General features: G+C 42.4%; 1 protein-coding gene across 5 annotated transcripts in view; it reads left to right on the top strand.

Moving 5' to 3' along the window:
* The window catches only part of WDFY3 (WD repeat and FYVE domain containing 3), a 642,313-nt gene that overhangs the window by 272,653 nt on the left and 350,754 nt on the right, over positions 1-18,906 (top strand). For all 5 annotated transcript variants that reach the window (XM_033914678.1, XM_033914667.1, XM_033914648.1 and 2 more), the window contains exon 10: positions 16,578-16,679. In XM_033914678.1, the coding sequence (XP_033770569.1) occupies positions 16,578-16,679 (102 nt within the window). The remainder of the gene's footprint in view (positions 1-16,577; positions 16,680-18,906) is intronic.

The raw sequence follows: 18,906 nt of genomic DNA, 5'->3' as shown, positions 1-18,906 counted from the left end.
GGTGCAACGCCCAGCAAATTTAGATGCCCGCCCGGCTGTCATCTGCCGAATCCTGCTGCCACCACTGCTTAACGCGCAGCCTGAAGAGCCGCCGAAAGACCCGCCGGACTTTAAACAAAAAAAAACCCCCAGCAAGCGACTCGAACCCGGCTTCCCTCCGAAACCGGAAGTTACGTCGGGGGCGGGGGGGGGGAGGTAGAGAAAAGAAGCCGGCACGGACCATTAGAGCCCCGGAGCATGCGGGAGATAGGCCAGCCACAGAGGGAAGCTTACTTGCTCTTGCTTACTTCAGGCCTTTCTCGCTGCCGGGTCCTGCCTACTTTCTGTTTCCGCGAAGGCAGGACCCGGCAATGAGAAAGGCCCGAAGTAAGCAAAAGCAACAAGTTGTAAGCTTCCCTCTGTCGCTGCCCTTTGGGAGATAGGTCAGCGACCAAGGGAAACTTGCAACTTGCCTTTGTCTGTAGCGAATCTGCTGGGTGTGTGAGACGGGGGGAGGGGAAGGGGGGAATGGGAGGAGAAATGCTGCTGTACCAAATTAGAGGGGGAGGGGGAAGAGAAATGCTGGTGCTTCTGCTGTACCCAATTGAGGGGTTAAGAGAAATGCTGATGATGATACTGCTGCCTTACCCAATAGGGGGAGGGGGAAGAGTCATGCTGCTGCACCCAATTATGGGGAGGGGGAAGAGAAATGCTGCTTCTGCTGTACCCAATTGGGGGGGGAAGAGAAATGCTGATGATACTGCTGTACCCAATGGGGGAGGGGGAAGAGAAATACTGCTGCACCCAATTGGGGAGAGAGAGGGAAGGAGGGAGAAGAAAGATCAGGAACAGGAGGAAAGAGATGCAAAGACCATGGGAGGGAGGGAAAGGAGATACCATACCATGGAGTGGAAGAGAGAGATGTCAGGGCATATGGGGGGGAAGCAGGGCCAGATTAAAGGATAGGCCCAGTAGGCACAGGCCTAGGGCCCGAAATGGTCAGGGGGGGCCCGCCAGTGCTGTGCTTTGGGGCCTCACCCTTGCTGGATTCGCTGGCAGCAGCAGCAGCCTCAACATCATCCCGGGCGCCCCCAACCCGATCCGACCCTCCTATCTCTTCCTCCTTACCTCATCAATGACATGCCAGAGGGAATCACAGCAGGAGAAAGCAGCCTGCTTAGAGTAGAGCAGTGCTGTTTAGAGTCTCGTGATGGGAGGGAGGGAGAGATAGGAGGGTTGTGGGGGGGGAGAGTAGCAGTCTGCCCCGGGTGCTCGGCCTGGCGTCATGAACTTCTTCGGCTAGCAACAGCATTTACAATTCACTGCTGTTGCCAGCTTCAGGCCTTCCTCTCTGCCGGGTCCTGCCTACTTCTGTTTCCATGAAGGCAGGACCCGACAGAGAAGAAGGCCTGAAGCTGGCAACAGCAGCGAATTGTGAATGCTAGTTCATGACGCCAGGTCTTGGATGACAGAAGGAGGAAAGGGAGCAGAGGGGGAGAGACTTGCTGCACCCAACTGGAGGGAGAAAGAAGATGAGGGAGGGAATGAAACGAGATGCCAGGGTTTGGAGGGAAGGGAGGAGGAAGAGATGCCAGGGCATGGAGGGAAGGAGGAAAGTATGCCAGACCAAGGGAAAAGGAAGGGGGAAAGGAAGGAGGAGATGTCAGAGCATGGAGGGGGAGGGAGAGATGGAAGAAAAGGAAAGGAGTGAGATGCCAGAGAATCAGGGAAGGGAAGATATCAAACTGTGGGGTGTGAAGGAAAGAAAGGAGAAGAGAGAGCTGCCAGAGCATAGGGGACGGGGTGGTGACAGAGAGAGAAAAATGGAGAGGTGGCAGAGCTGAGATCAATCATGTACAAAGGAGAAGAGAAGGGGCACAGGATAGACAGTTTATTGAAGGAGCATAAAAAGAGGGAAGATGCCATATGGAACGGGGAGAGGGCGGACAGTGGATGGAAGGGGCTGATGCTGCATGGAAGACAGAGCGAACAGATGCTGGCTAGAAAGAAAAGTGAAGACAAGATGATTAAAGCAGAAACTACAAAAGGTAGCAAAAAAATTTTTTGTTGCTTTACGTAGAATCAAGTAGTATTGTATCTATTGATTAAAGTTTATAAATAGGAAATGGAAATAAGGCAGTTTTTTGGGGACTAAACCCCTTTCCTCAGGTCAGGACAGGATACTATAACAGCAGGAGTGACCAAATGGTCGAGCGCGATCGACCAGTAGATCGCAAAGGCAATGTGAGAAGATCGCGTTGCCTTGGCAATCTTTTTCTTCCTGCCTCCCTGAGCCAGGCCAGGCACGTAGAAGCGCTGGACTCACAAGACTTCACTTCCGACGTCAATTCTGACGTCAGAGAGGAAGTTCTGGGCCAGCCAATCGCTGCCTGGCTGGCCTGGAACTTCCTCTCCAACGTTAGAATTGACATCAGAGGTGAAGTCTTGTGAGTCCGGCGCTTGTACATTCCTGGCCTGGCTCGTGGAAGCAGGGAGAAATTGGCATGGTGGCTTAGGGGGTAGGGAAAGAATCGGGGAAGTGGAGAGATTGGCGCGATGGCTTGGGGGGGGGCAGGGGGAGAGAGAAGGAAAGAGAAATAGAAAGAAAAGGGGAGGGGCAGAAAGAAAAAAATATTGGATTTATAGTCAGAAGAAGGAAGTGCAAGCAGAGACTCATGAAATCACCAGACAAAAAAGTAGGAAAAATGATTTTTTTTAGTGATCAAAATGTGTCTGTTTAGAGAATTTATATCTGCTGTCTATATTTTGCACTATGGCCCCCTTTTACTAAACCACAATAGCAGTTTTTAGTGCAGGGAGCCTATGAGCATCGAGAGCAGCACAGGGCATTCAGTGCATCTCCCTGCTCTAAAAACCGCTATTGCAATTTAGTAAAAAGGGAGGGGGTATATTTGTCTATTTTTGTATAGTTGTTCCTGAGGTGACATTGCATAGAATCGTCTGCCTTGACCTCTTTGAAAACCCGCGGAATATAAATGACAATTAACATTTTCTCTGCGTACAGTGTGCTTTGTGTTTTTTTAAAAATTTTATTGTTGGTAGATCATTTTGACTTGTTGGTTGATCATTTTTATTGCTGGTTGATCATTTTAAAAGTAGCTCGCAAGCCCAAAGAGTGGGCACCCCTGCTGTAGAGCCAATTCTTGTATGACTGGATGAGCTATATTTATCTTTTTTTTTTAGTTGTTTAAATTCATGCAGAAATAAATGGCTAGATTGAACCTAATGATTTCATTAACGCCTGTCCCTTTTTTTAACTTCTATACCATTTGAAAAAGGGCAAATACTTCTTAAATTTAGTAAAAATATTCTGGCCAAGTGTCAAACCTTAAAAAAGGAAGTCATATTGAGCATTGGAAAATAATAATAATAATTAGCTAATAAAAATAGTACACATTTAGGGCTCCTTTTACTAAGTTGCAATAGTGGTTTTAGCATGCGCTTAGCGCGCGTAGGAATTGCCACGCGCGCTAGATGCTAATGCCAGCGTTGAGCTGGTGTTAGTTTTCCCACGTAGCGCAGGGGTTTGCGCGCGCTAAAAATGCTAGCGCACCTTAGTAAAAGAGGGGGTTAATTTTCCCCACCACCAAATTTCCTCATCCTGCCTCACCCGGCTACTTTTTCATGCCACCCGGCTGGAAAAAAATTCTGGGGAGAACACTGATCTATATAATGTGTGAAAGGATGTTCACTCAAAATAATTTCTTCAAAATCTTATTGTGGCACCCATTGATGTGCTTTTTATCTGTTGTTAATCTCCTTAGAAACAGACATAATTATTTTTAAGCTCAATAGTAGCTAATTTAATTAGAAAACAAGTGGGTCTGTGAAAGGAAATTTATATGTTGAGTCAAAACTTGTTGTAATATATGTAAAGCTTCATCTTGAGGTATATTTATATACAACAATTCTATATCTAAAGTCACAAGTATAAGATTGGACATACCTTCATCAAATTCATAAGATTAATAATTTGACTAGAATCCTGAACATAAGATCTAATTTTTGAAACAAAAGGTCTCAAGAAAGTGTCTATAAAAATAGACACTGGTTCACATAAAGAACCAATAGCTGCAACAATTGGTCTGCCCGGAGGGTTGGTAAGTGATTTGTATACTTTGGGTAATATATAGCACAAATAGGATGTTGAACTGTCAAAAAATCTTTTTCTTTTAAAGTCAAATAATCCATATCAAATCCCAATTGTATATAGCAATCTAAGATTTCCTTAATCTCTGTAGTGGTATCACCTGAAAGTTTCCTAAAAATTTTGGTTATGATAACTGTCTAAATAATCTCACTGATGTAATCCATAGTATTCATAATTACGATCCCACTGCCTTTGTATGTGGCTTTTATAGCGATATCCCCCCAAAACTGAGAATCTAAGGTTACTCAAAAAAACAAAAGTTTGGCTGAATTACATTGATTGCGTGCGATTCCATGAAGAACTTTTGATGAAGAGATGTGGATTTGATATACCGAAGAAGTAGCATGGCCCCTGACAAAACCAAGGCGTGAAACGGTTAAGTAACCATCGGGCTAAAGTTAAGTGCTTTTTCTAATTTTTGAATTTTCATATGGTATCAAAAATTCAGCCTAATAAGAATAATTGGAAAATGTGAATAGGACCAATGATGAATACACCACCCCAGGAAGGACAGGAAAGAAATTTGAGTAATGTCCTGGGTGTATGAGATCCTTCATCAGGTTAACTTTGTACTGGTTTACTCTTCATGTTGTTGTTTTTTATAATGATATCATCATTACGTAAAAACTGTATTGCTGCTGTCTTCTTGGATAAGTAATAGTGGGATATGTATTGGCCCGCTTGCCCCCTGTCTCCCCCCCCCAAACCAGACCACCTTTTTCTTGGTAGAAATAGCCGCAGCTCTGTTTATTAACAATCAATTAATTTAACACACTCACATAACAAAACTGTTTCCTGAGCTACACAGTAAACCATAACCAGTAATATTCGGCCCCCGACCCTGCCATGCCAGCAAGGGTCTGGTGGTGGCATGTCCCAACATGCTCCTTTAACCTGAGACACCAGAACCCCGGGCACGGCTCCCTGCCAGCCCCCCGCTCATCTCCTGATGAGCTCCACCAGCCAGTTGCTTGAGATAACCGAAAACCCAAACCATACCCCAGCAACAAACCGAACCAGAAAAAAACGGGGTGGGGTGGGTGAGAAAAGCCACCTCGGAGGACCCAGGAAGATGGCGGGTCCTCTGCGGTCCCAGCTTTATCACCTCTGCTCAGCCGTTACTCCCGTGCTCCGCCTATCGGGAGGCAGCTCAGCAGCAGGAAAACCAGCCGACCACTAAGCTGCCTCCTCTCCTCCCTACGCTTGCCTACCCGTGCTGAGCACTCGTCCCAATGGGAGACAACGCGAACAAAGCTACATCTCTAAGTATACATTGATTAAATGTGGTGATTGTGGGATTAGGTGGCCTGGTGGAATCCATCTTAATTTCTTTTTTACTACCAAAAGAACAAATTGAACACTATCCTTTTGTTCAAAAAAAATTCTAAGATTTGTAATTTTCTACTAAACTTAAATAAATCAACTCTCATCTGAAAGGGATCACATGAGTTGTTGAACAAATTTAAATCATTTATGTAACATTTTGCCTTCTATTTCACAGTCAAACATATGCGAGATTTATAAATCCCAGAGTACTTTATAGATCTGCAATTTCTTGTGTTAGTTCTAAATAATTCTGTAATTTATCTTTAAAATCAAATGTGGTATGCAGGGCCGGATTTTCCTATAGGCTAACTAGGCTTCAGCCTAGGGCCTCAAGATCAAGAGGGGCCTACATTCAAATTGTTAGCAAAATTAAAATTACACTATTCTAAAAACAGTGAATACTAAAACACTGAACCGAAAATAAGGAGAAATTCTACGCATATGACTAATAAACAAACATAAAAATGTATTGGTTAAGATCAACGCGTTCAGCTCATTGGATCTGTTCATTTGTATATACTAGATTGCACCAAAGTATAGTTCATACGTTTACTGATTGCTATGGCAAATATTGACTTGCCTTATGCTACTAAGCTCTGGTTTGTTCTTGCATAAATAAAGTGCAGATTGGTGTAGATTGGAACAGACAAACGAACAGACCTATTGATATCCCGACATTCGGTTATATTCGTGTTACTTCGATAATATGAAACACGTGTTAATGTTATTAGAAAAGATTCTTATTTTAGGATTGCATACACGATCATTTGAATCTCGCCTTTTGAGTTCAGTAGGTTCAATACTTTAGTGAAGTGTTTATAGACTATTGAAAAAAATTTTTGTGACAATATCTTCATTTCGCGGAATTCTAAGTAAGTTCTTAACATGTTTTAATTTGCATATTTTAAAATGTATATTATGTGCTTTATTTTATATTTCATGATTATATCATAAATAATAAAATTCTAGAGCACGCATGCGCTGTTGAAATATTGTGAGTCCTGGTGGCGTGAGGTGTGCTTCTGTGTCACTCCTCACGGCGCCTGCGCCAGCGACTCATCAAAATTCAGCCGGGGGTGGGAAATCCGAATTGCACACGTTCTCCAGCTCTGGATCGGATCCCGCTGCTCCTCTCCCCCCCCCTTTCCCGGCTCCGGAGGGGAATCAAATTATTATGAAATAAATTTATCTGAATTGAATTTGGTTTAATCTTCAATGTATTGAATATATTTAATTTAATTTGATAGAAAATATGATCATTTTTATTGCGTATTTTATTTTCGTAGTCAAAGATTTTCATTATTTGAATTTTGTTTCTTTGTAAATGTTGTGTGTTATGTTTGATTAGTTATTGTTACAAGTACTATATATGGTGCTGAGAATAAATGTGCAAATAAGTGTTCTCGACTTTTTTTTAATCCGTGTCACATTTTTATAAAGGTTAGTACCAATAACAACATGTTTCATTTAACATATTGATATACGGTATATCACAGTAATGATGTATTTTATTATCTCTCATGTAATTTACAAATTTAAAAATGGGAGGTGAAAGGGCCTCATAAGTGGAATAGCCTAGGGCCTCTTTTCATCTAAATCCGGCCCTGGTGGTATGTAAAGGTTGGAAGGTAGCCAGCGTAATACCAGTTTTTATAAAGGGTTCCTGGGATATAAAATTCAGATATTTCCAGATGTTTCAAAGGAAACACAAAAAAGGAGGCGACAATTCTTGATTTTGAGACCAGCAGTAACTGAAATAGGTGGTATATTTTACCTTAGATTTCCATGCAAGTGATATCAGTCGGTTAAATATGTTGTCCTAAAACCTTCTCATTTATCCAGTTTTCTGTCCCTTAAATGCCTTTAAAAAGAAGAAAGTGTAACAGCCTCAAAAGAATGAAAGATTCTCGACCAGATGCAACTTCAGGATTTCTTATGTTCTTTATTACCTAATCATTTTGTCACTCAATTTAATCTTAGATCCTATTTGTTGAGGTCTTGAGATAGATTAAAAACATTTTATTTTCTTGCAACCTTTATTTGATTTATTTTGAATCAGATGCTTTAGTTTCTAACTTTTGAATTAGATGCTTTAGTTTCTAACTTTCTGTACAAGATATTAAATGCTTGGTGTATTAAGTTGAAATTATAAATAAATAAATAAATAAAAAGGGTTCCAAAGGGGTCTATTTGTTTGGTGAGTATTGCTTTAAAATTATGAATGTTTTAATTGTAAGCTACTTAGGCAAGGTATAAGTTTTTAAAATAAATACATTTTAGACTGGTAAGCCTGATATCAGTGCCGGGCAAAATGATACATTCTAATTTTCAGCAGATGACTGGCCTTGAATATCCAATTTCATTTTTGGTTGCCAACTGATAACCGGTTAAGCCAATATTCAGCACAAACCAGCTACTGACTAGCACATGAAGATAGGACAGTTATTTATATGGTCCTATTTATGTGCTAACTTTGCTTGGTTAATGCTGAATATCAGGTCCTAAGTGTGACCCACTCCCCAAGATAGCTGGCACCTGTTTATGTGCTGCTTTTTATGATACGGTACCCTCTCTAAAACATCAGAGGTGACCAGCGGAGTACCGCAGGGTTCAGTCCTGGGCCCACTCCTTTTCAACATATTCATAGGGGATCTGACTCAGGGGCTTCAGGGTAAAATAACATTATTCGCCGATGATGCTAAACTATGCAATACAGTAAGTGAATGTAATTTACAGGATAGTATGACACAGGACCTGCTTACATTGGAAAGATGGTCCTCGACCTGGCAACTGAGCTTCAATGCTGGGAAATGTAAGGTTATGCACCTCGGTAACGGTAATCCATGCAGAAACTACACCTTGAATGGGGAAACTTTAACTAGTACTTCGGCGGAACGAGACCTAGGAGTAATCATCAGTGCAGACATGAAAACTGCCAATCAAGTGGAGAGGGCTTCATCTAAAGCAAGGCAAATGTTGGGATGTATCAGTAGAAGCTTTGTCAGCAAGAAGCCTGAAGTCATAATGCCATTGTACAGAACCATGGTGAGACCTCATCTGGAATACTGTGTACAATTCTGGAGACCTCATTACCGTAAAGATGTGCTCAGAATCGAGTCGGTTCAACGGATGGCCACCAGGAGGATCTTGGGTCTCAAAGGTCTCTCATACGAGGAGAGACTAAACAAACTACAGCTTTACACTCTAGAAGAACGTAGGGAGAGGGGAGACATGATTGAGACATTTAAATACATCACAGGACGTATCGAGGTGGAAGATTATATCTTCATTCTCAGGGGACCCTCTGCCACCAGAGGGCATCCGCTCAAACTCAGGGGCGGGAAATTTCGTGGAGACATAAGGAAGTACTTCTTCACAGAAAGAGTGGTTGACCGTTGGAATGAGCTTCCAGCGCAGGTGATCGAGGCCAATAGCGTGTTGGACTTCAAGAATAAATGGGATACATATGTGGGATCCCTACGAGGGTCAGTGGAGGAAAGAGGGGATCCCTACGAGGGTCAGAGGAGGAAAGAGGGGATCCCTAAGAGAGTCAATCTGAATAAATAGTCACTGGGTATAGACTTAAGAGGAAGGGACAGTACGGTGGGCAGACTTGATGGGCTATAGCCCTTTTTCTGCCGTCATCTTCTATGTTTCTATGTTTCTATAAATGACCTGAAAACAGGAATAATGAGCATGAAATGAAGAATAAAACAGAATATTATGCCTTTGTTTCCCTCCATTGTATGACTGCCCCTTGAACATTGTGTGCAATTCTGGTCACTGCATCTCATAAAAGATATAGTGGAATTTGAAAAGATGCAGAGAAAGATGATGAAAAAGATAAAGGGGATGAGACCACTGTCCTATGAGGAAAAGCTGTATTTTTTTTATTTGTATTTGCTAAACCACTATAACTGGCATGCAAAACTAAGGGCTCCTTTCACTAAGCTGCGGTAGCGTTTTTAGCGCGCGCTAACCCCTGCACTACGCGGAAAAACTAACGCCAGCTCAATGGAGGTGTTAGCGTCTAGCGTGCGTGCTAAAACCGCCAACGTAGCGTAGTAAAAGGAGCCCTAAATGGTGGACAGTTTAAAAAGCAGGTTGAACCTACAATTTACAGGACATAGAAAGGCAAAACCCAGACATACCAACAGGGCTACAAGAAAAGAAAGGGTAAAGGACATGGAAAGGAGTAAGGAGGCACAAGACAAGGCAAGAAGGGAGGCAAAAACACAATCAGTCATGGATCATATCACAAGAGAGACTCAAAGGCTTGAGATAGGGCTCTTCAACTTGGAGGAAAAGAGGTTGAGAGGAGATGTGAAAGTGTATAGAAGACTAGAAGGCATATATTGAAGTTACTAAGTAGTACATTTAGAATAAATTGGAAAAAAATATTTCTTCGCTCAACATATAATTAAGGTTTGGAATTTATTGACAGAGAATGTTTTAAAAGTAGCAGGACAAGTTTCTAAAAGAAAAGTCCATAAACTATTATTAAGGTGGGCTTGAGAAAATCCACTGCTTTTTCCAAGGATCTAGCAACATGAAATCTAATTTACTCTTTTGGGATTGACGGGAACTTGAGAGTTGGATTGGCTACTGTTGGAAACAGATCTGTGGTGCGTCCCAGTATGGAATTGCTTATACGTAGTTATTTTGAAAACCATGGCAATATCAAGAGCACAGAATTGATTTTGATATTTAGAAGGGTATCGATAGTGGCACAAGCTTCCCCAGTATCCATTTCTGTTGCATCAGAGGAGGAGGCTTCATACAGGCAACATTCTGCATTGAAGTACAGGTCCCAACAGCTGAGAACCTTCATTCAGGTCTTGACTGCAAGTTGGACTCACAGTCAGACATCACCAACAGATACGTTATTCTGAATGAGAATCTGAACAGTTCTTGGGAAATGATTGTGGATTTGAGGACGTCTCTGATAAGGAGATATCAACAGGCCCTCTATTTTTTTTCTTCCAGTTCCAGTTCTTTGAAGGTGTGAATAAACATGTGGATAAAGGTGAGCTGGTTGATATAGTGTATCTAGATTTTCAGAAAGCTTTTGATAAAGTTCCTCATGAGAGGCTCCTGAGAATATTAAGGAGTCCTGAGATAGGTGGCAAAGTTCAGTTGTGGATTAGGAATTATCGAATAGAAAACAGGGTTAAATGTTCATTTTTCTAAATGGAGGAGAGTAAACAGTGGAGTGCCGCAGGGGTCTGTACTGGGACTGGTGTTATTTAACTTATTTATAAATGACTGGATATTGGAACGACGAGTGAGGTGATTAAATTTGCAGATGACACTAAACTGTTCAAAGTTGTTAAAACGCATGCGGATTGTGAAAAATTGGAGGCGGACCTTAAGAAATTGGAAGACTGGGCGTCCAAATGGCAGATGAAATTTAATGTGGACAAATGCAAAGTGATGCACATTGTGAAGAATAACCTGAATCACAGTTACCAGATGCTAGCGTCCACCTTGACGGTTAGCGCATAAAAAAAGGATCTGGGTATCATCATAGACAATACGATGAAACCTTCTGTCCAATGTGTGGCGGCGGCCAAAAATGTAAGCAGGATGCTTGGAATTATTAAAAAAAGGGATAGTTAACAAGACTAAGAATGTTAAAATGCCCCAGTATCGCTCCACGGTGCAATCCCATCTGGAGTATTGCATTCAGTTCTGGTCTCCTTATCTCAGGAAAGAAATAGTGGTGCTAGAAAATGCTCAAAGAAGAGCGACCAAGATGATAAAGGGGATGGAACTCCTCTCGTATAAGACAAGACCAAAACGGTTAGGGCTCTTCAGCTTGGAAAAGAGACAGCTGAGGGGAGATATGACTGAAGTCTACAAAATCCTGAGTGGAGTAGAACAGGTACAAGTGGATCTATTTTTCACTCCATCAAAAATTACAAAGACTAGGGGACACTCGATGAAGTTACAGTGAAATACTTTTAAAACGAATAGGAGTAAAACATTTTTTCACTCAGAGAATAGTTAAGCTGTGGAACTCATTGCCAGAGGTTGTGATAAGAGCGGATAGTGTAGCTGGTTTTAAGAAAGGTTTGGACAAGTTCTTGGAGGAAAAGTCCATAGTCTGTTATTGAGAAAGACATGGGGGAAGCCACTGCTTGCTCTGGATCTGGTAGCATGGAATATTGCTATTCCTTGGATTTTGGCCAGGTGCTAGTGACCTGGATTGGCCATCATGAGAACGGGCTACTGGGCTTGATGGACCATTGGTCTGACCCAGTAAAGCTATTCTTATGTTCTTAGGAACAGAATGAACCTTTTATCAGTCATTTATATACCTAACTAGACTGATACATGTCTCCAGTAGTTTAGTATAGTTTGCTGATTGTGTACACACAGGAAATGTAGGTAGTTTTCAACAACTTCCTTTTATATCAGCATTTTATTATTTTCTGTCTTTGTTCATAGAAGTTAGCATATGTTATTGTCCTCTGTTTCCAGAATTGTATTGAATGTAATATATGATTCTTAAAACAAAAACTTATTGCCACAGTCTTGCAATTGATCATGCTGGCAGCTTATTTATTTATTTATTTTTTTATAAATCTTTATTGATTTTCATACCTTCAACAATACAATACAACAAATGCAACGCACAATGATACAATAAAAGCACATTTTAAAATGCTCATAATCAACCTTTTTTCCCCACCCATCCACCCACCCAATAATCATTCAATAGAACATAAATACATATATTACCATAAAAACTTTGCCCTATTTTAGATAATGATATCTTCCCACCCACCTCAAATATAAAAATTCAAAAATCAGATTATGGCATAAATATCACTCCCCCACCCTACCCTGGATATGTACCAAAATAAACAAAAACCTGAATCACAGTAATCACTTACTTATTATCAACTATAATGAGGTAACATAAGATGTCATTGGGCCCCATATCAATTTTTGAATATTACCATGCCCCACAGTCTCAGCTTTTATTCTTTCAAGTCTATAACTAGAGCAAAGACTTGCCCACCAGAATGAAAAATTTAAACGATCACAGTTCTTCCAATTTCGAGTGATCATGCTGTCAGTTTAAAGCCGTAATACAGGGGTGTCCAACCTGCGGCCCCGTGAAGTATTTTGTGCGGCCCCGGTCGAGGGCGATGCAGTGTTTTCCTCTGCTGCCCCCAGGTGTTTACCATCTTGCCGGCTCCCTCCTCTGTCTTGCTGCAGCGTTTGCACATTTGTGCGGCCTCAGAAACATTTTTTTCGGCCGATGCGGCCCAGGGAAGCCAAAAGGTTGGACACCCCTGCTGTAATATATCCTGAGTTGTTTAGGCAGGGCTATCTGAGCAGACAGCATGGATTGGTGTGGTTAGTCATCTGCTAGAATCGACTTTGTTATTATAAACCAGTAGAAACAATATCGTGACTATGACAGCCCCTTTTCATGTTTTTCTTATTTTAACTTTTAACAATTTTTATTGATGACTTCACAACTACTACTTGGAACAGAATATACAAGATAGCCCTGGTCATCCTTTTATACCGTATCCCACATGAACTCTCACCCCCCACCCACAAAACAGTGAGCAATTATGTTGCTGACAACATATAGGGACATCAAAACAGAACATGGAACTATGAGATCTCTATGTATAAGAAGAACAACTATAAAGACCATCAAAGAACATGTCAAGATAGTACAAAATACAGAACCCGATCGAACCAAGATAGGTTTTTGTAGGAATGCCACAAAGGAAACACAAACACTCAGGCTTAGAGTCGAGAGGAGGCGCTCCAAATGAATGGTCTCTCCCTCTTTTTATTGAGAATCATGTCTCTATTAATTACTTAGTTAATGCTCTATAAGGTTATAATTTCATAATGCATTTATAGTGAGGATTAAACCAAGGCAATATATTGTTTATCTATATCATGTCTGTCACAAAGCTACTATCTCACGTGACATATGAATACATAATAACAGTTACAATAAAGTGATTCCCAATGTGTACATTTCTGATATGTCTCAAATCTTACTATGGCATGTGACAGTCCAAAGGTTATAATGCATGCTTCTTAAGCTCTCTTGATTAGCCTTGCTCAGGCAAAGTCTGATTGTTGCCCATATAAGGGATGCTTAAACAAGATAAGAGAAAAAGGGTAAATGTATGTCAGGTTAATGTGTGGCAAGAGTCAGGGAGGGGGGAATGCCTCAGCCTTCTGCACAAGGTGCAACCCTTGTCCTTGCTTAGAATGTATACGTGGCAGGAGGGAGAGGGAGAGGAAATGAGAAACAGGGCCTCAGAACCAAACCCAGGCCTGGATCCACACACAGGCCTCGATCCGCACACAGGGCCTAGGTCGGTGTGCCGACCCGGCCTGTGTTCAGAACCGCCTGTGTGTTGACCCTGCCTGTGTTCTGATGCCCTGGATCAGAACTTATCAGATCTCCATCCCTACAGGTTTTATTTATTTATTTATAAATTAAATTTTCTATACTCTTCTCCCAAGGGAACTCAGAACAGTTTACATCAGGGGTGTCCAACCTGCGGACCCATGAAGTATTTTGTGTGGCCCCGGTCGAGGGTGGTGTAGTGTTTTCCTCTGCTGCCCCCCCAGGTGTTTACTGTCTTGCCGGCTCCCTCCTCTGTCTTGCTTCAGCGTTTGCGCATTTGTGTGGCCCCAGAAACATTTCTTTCGGCCAATGCGGCCCAGGGAAGCCAAAAGGTTGGACACCCCTGGTTTACATGAATGTATTCAGGTACTCAAGCATTTTTTTCCTGTCTATCCTGGCGGGCTCACAATCTATATATTGTACCCGGGGCAAGAGCGGATTAAGTGACTTGTCCAGGGTCACAAGGAGCAGCATGGGTTTGAACCCAAAACTCCAGGGTGCTGAGTAGCTTTAACCACTGCTCCACACAGATTTTGATACAGAATTACAAATATTATGTTATTTTCTGATGTTGTCTTTTTCACCAGTAAAAGAAATGATTTATTGATGACATATTTGTTAGGGTTTATTTATCCAGTCTGTTGTGCTTTTTGCAACCTTAACTACCATAATCTGGGAGAAATCCTCCTTAACTTTTGGATACTTTGGGATTGCTGTATATTTAGGTGTTCCAAAAGACCGAGGGCTCCTTTTACGAAGGTGTGCTAGCGTTTTTAGCGCACGCACCGGATTAGCGCGCGCTATAGTGTGCGCTAGCCCAAAAACTACCGCCTGCTCAAGAGGAGGCAGTAGTGGCTAGCGCGCATGGCATTTTAGCGCACGCTATTCCGCGCGTTAAGGCCCTAACGCACCTTCGTAAAAGGAGCCCTGAATTTGTGATCATTTCTAGGAAAAGTTGACTAAAATCACCAGAAACAAAAAATGAGGTAATTGTATTAAGAGCAAATGATTTGTAATGCAACAATCCAAACACCGTCCTTTTATGTGAAAAAATGAATAAAGGTTACATGTAGCTTTTGCATAATGCTTATGGACCCATGACATGAAAAATCAGCTACTCTCAACGATATGGATCCTCTATTTTAGTCACCTTTTCCCAGAGTTGGTCACATTTTCTTTAACACACAATATCTAATCTGTTGCTGAAGTTAAATTGTAATAAAATAAGATCATCTTGAAACCCAAACCATTGTAGTCCAACTTTTTAACGCACATCAATGCACTTTATAAGAGGTTATTCCTTCTGTGTGATTTCACGGTGACGGGACAAAAGCGCGCGAGACACCAGCGCCGGAGCTGTTTAAAAGTACATTTTCCCGCGGCGCGCTGGTGTCTTGCGCCAAATTGTCGGCGCTCCAATGTTGGCGCGCTGGTGTCTTGTGCGCCAATGACTATGAACCTTCAGTGACGGGACAAAAGCACGCGAGACACCAGCGCGCCGACATTGGAGCGCAGACAATTCAGCGCAAGACACCAGTGCGCCGTGGGAAAACTTACATTTAAAGAGCTCTGACGGGGGGTGTGGGGGACAAACCCCCCACACACACTTTACTGCATACTCTTCACGCTGCCGTTGGGGGTGTGTGGGGGGTGCAACCCCCTACATTATAGAGAAACTGAACTTCTTCCTAAAAAATCAGAAAAAGTTCAGTTTTCTCTATAATGGAGGGTTCCATCCCCCCAAACCTCCACAAGCCCCGCCCCCAACCGCAGCGCGAAGAGTATGAAGTAAACTGGGGGGTTCCCCACTCACACCCCACGTCGGAGCTGTTTAAAAGTAAGTTTTCCCGCGGCGCGCTGATGTCTTGCGCTCCAATGTTGGCGCGCTGGTATCTCGCACGCCAATGACTATGAACTGATTTCATAATAGCTTTAAAAGAATTTCTCAGTTTCACTTACGCCTTGAATATTCCATAATTCTCATAGGGCTGCTTAATGTAACCAAGTGAGGTTCTTTTTACTGCTCATAGAAAATGGAAAACTTTTTGAAATATCGTTCAATATTAATTTCTCTTATAATGATGAGCAAGCAAATTTTCATGTAGGCCAATATAAGGTTGAATGTCACCAGAAAAATCTCAGGTGACAAGAATTCTGGCTATAGGGTCTACTTTCAATTATACAGTAGTGGGTATTTTCTGTCCTCTGTCTCAAAGCTCTTGAGGAGAGAGATGGTCAATGGAGAATTTTTAAAAAAGTATAGTAAGAGAAGTAAAACTCGGTAAAGCTAAAGAGACAGGCTATTTATTATTAATTTATTTTTCTAATTTATATAATCTACTTTACCATCAGGCTTAAAGCAGGTTAAAACAAAGACCAGAGGATACAAAATATCACAACGGAATGATAAAATGTGAATAATAACTAATTAAGGCCCCTTTTACTAAGCCACGGGAATGAGTGATGCTCCGCAAATGCTCCAACTCCTATTCAATCCCTATGGGCATCGGAGCATTTAAAGCATTGGCCCGTGCTATTGGGCTTAGTAAAAGAGGGGGTAAATATAATAACATTAAATAAAACATTTTTTAAATAGTAAAAAAGTAAAGGCTGAAACTCAAATGAGTAAGAAGTAAACAGATAATTCATAGAACACTTGTTGAAACAGATTGTTGCCTATTCTTTTTCTGCATCTTTATATTGTAGGGGATGCCAGAAAGAACAATTCAAGAGAGGACCAAAGACAGCTGGCCTTATTGGTAATGGAAACCTTGACAGTGCTTCTCCAAGCATCAAACACAAATGCAGGTAAGTAGATCCCATGAATGCAATGCTGTGAAGAGCTGCCTATTCCTGTCCGGAGAATTGCAATTATAAAATGTGGTACCTCACAGAAGCCTCAAGAATGCAATGAATTGGCACTCTCCTAACTCCAAAGTAAGGAAAGTACACTTCCCCCTCCCTATTCGCGGTTTCGATATTTGCGGTTTCGATTATCAGTGGCTTTTTCCCTAGGCCCCCCCTCTAAGAATCGCTCGTTGGCATAAAAAAAAATGGCCCCAGGACTTGGAGGGAGGCGATCAGAGGTGACTGGGGGGGTGCTGTGTGATAGTAGGTGGAGGGAGGTGATCAGAGGCAGCGGGGGGAGATTGGAGGTGGAGGGAGGCGATCAGAGGTGGCGGGGGGGGCGATCAGAGGCGGAGGGAGGCGATCAGAGGCGGCGGGGGGGGGGCGATCAGAGGTGGAGGGAGGCAATCAGAGGTGGCGGGAGCGGGGGTGCGATCACAGGCGGAGTGAGGCAATCAGAGGCGGCAATTGGAGGCGGAGGAGGGCAATTGGAGGCGGAGGAGCGCGATTGGAGGTGGCGTGGGGGCAATCGGAGCATGGACCTTAACTGGTGGTCTAGCAGTGATGCGGGGCAGGAGCGATCTTCTTACACTCCTGCCCCTTGCAGAGCCGTGCTGCTGAGTTCCCATGTTCTCACAAGACTCCCTGTTGTAGTCTCATGAGACCATGGGAACTCAGCAGCACGGCTCTGCACGGGGCAGGAGTGTAAGAAGATCGCTCCTGCCCCAAGTCACCGCTAGACTACCAGGTAAGGTCTGGGGGTGGGTCAAAGCCGTCCAAAAGTTATTCACAATTTTTCCCTATTCGCGGGCCGGCTCTGCCCCTAACAGATAGTAGTCAAAGGCTGTACTGACATTCGAGAACAAGGAAAGGTCTGCTGATCAAGTATTCTTCTGGGGCTTTCTGCCACTTCAGACTTCCCAGCTCAACCTTAATCAACATAGAATGATATGTTAGGCTTACCTGCTCTGCCCCACTCTGGATCCATTCTGTACTTGTGAGCAGGGGGTACCCCACTTGTGTCTTCTTCTATCTCACTGCAGAAGCAGGTGTCGAGGATATTTATTTATATCCCATTCGTAAATTGCAAATTTGCTTAAAACCATTTAGTGCAGTGTACAAAAATTTCAGAGGCTGTATGCCTCCTAAACAAAGCAACCCTATACATACCCTCATATCTTATCCCCAGGAAAAAGAACAGTGAGAAATGTTCTTTGGTGTTTGGTTTGGTTCATTTATTTATATCCTGCCCTTACCCAGGGGGGTTACAAACTAACATAGAAAATTACTTACAAAAATGACAATAAATACACCCACAAAACAGAGCAAAAATACAAACAATAAAATACATAGTCTACCAGCACCTTACTGTCATCATCTCTTCCTCATTAACTACAGTCTCATACCCTGTATTTCATCTGGCAAAAAAGATGCTGTTTCAGCAGTTTTTAAAAAAAATTCTGTATGTTCTGTTGTCGACAAATGCACTCAGGGATATTGTTCCATTCCCTAGGCCCTATACAGTGGAATATACTGTCCCTTGACATTGTTAGCCCTCAGCAGTTTTACAGATGGAATTTGCAGCTCTAATTGCTCTGCAGAGCGAAGTGGACAAGACAGAACATGGTTGTGTGTTGGTGTGGAGTATGCTGTTGTTACCCTTGCTCTCTTTTTTCAGTAAAATGCAGACATAGAGACACTTTATGTGCCTAATTAGTTGTCTTTCTGAGTATGTGTGTGTGTGTGTGTGTGTGTGTGTGTGGGGGGGGGGGGGGTGATCTTCATTCACGCAGGTATGAGAACAAGAGAATGACATGAGGACAAATTTTTCCTTGTCCCCGCTTAAACTCATTTTCCCGTCCTGGCGAGTTCTTTTCCTGCCCCTGCCCCATTCCCGCAAGTTGTGTCCTCATCTGCACAATCCTCAAATGCTTTAAAATCATAAGTGTTCAAGGCTTGTGCAGTTAAGGCAGAGTTTACAGGAATGGGACCAGGGACAGCGACAAAACTCATGGAGACGGGACAGGGAAATTGAGTTCCTGGGGGTTTGGGGGAAAATTTGTCCCCATGTTATTCTCTAATGAGAACATATACATGTAAGTTTCCTGCTCAAAGAAAATTTATGTAGGTAATAAGAAATTATGTGCCTAGATTTTTAAAGCCTAAGGAAACAATGTGATAAATCGAA

Source organism: Geotrypetes seraphini, chromosome 1, assembly GCF_902459505.1.
Source record: "Geotrypetes seraphini chromosome 1, aGeoSer1.1, whole genome shotgun sequence".
NCBI classification, from domain to species: domain Eukaryota; kingdom Metazoa; phylum Chordata; class Amphibia; order Gymnophiona; family Dermophiidae; genus Geotrypetes; species Geotrypetes seraphini.
This window is presented reverse-complemented; position numbering and strand designations above follow the sequence as displayed.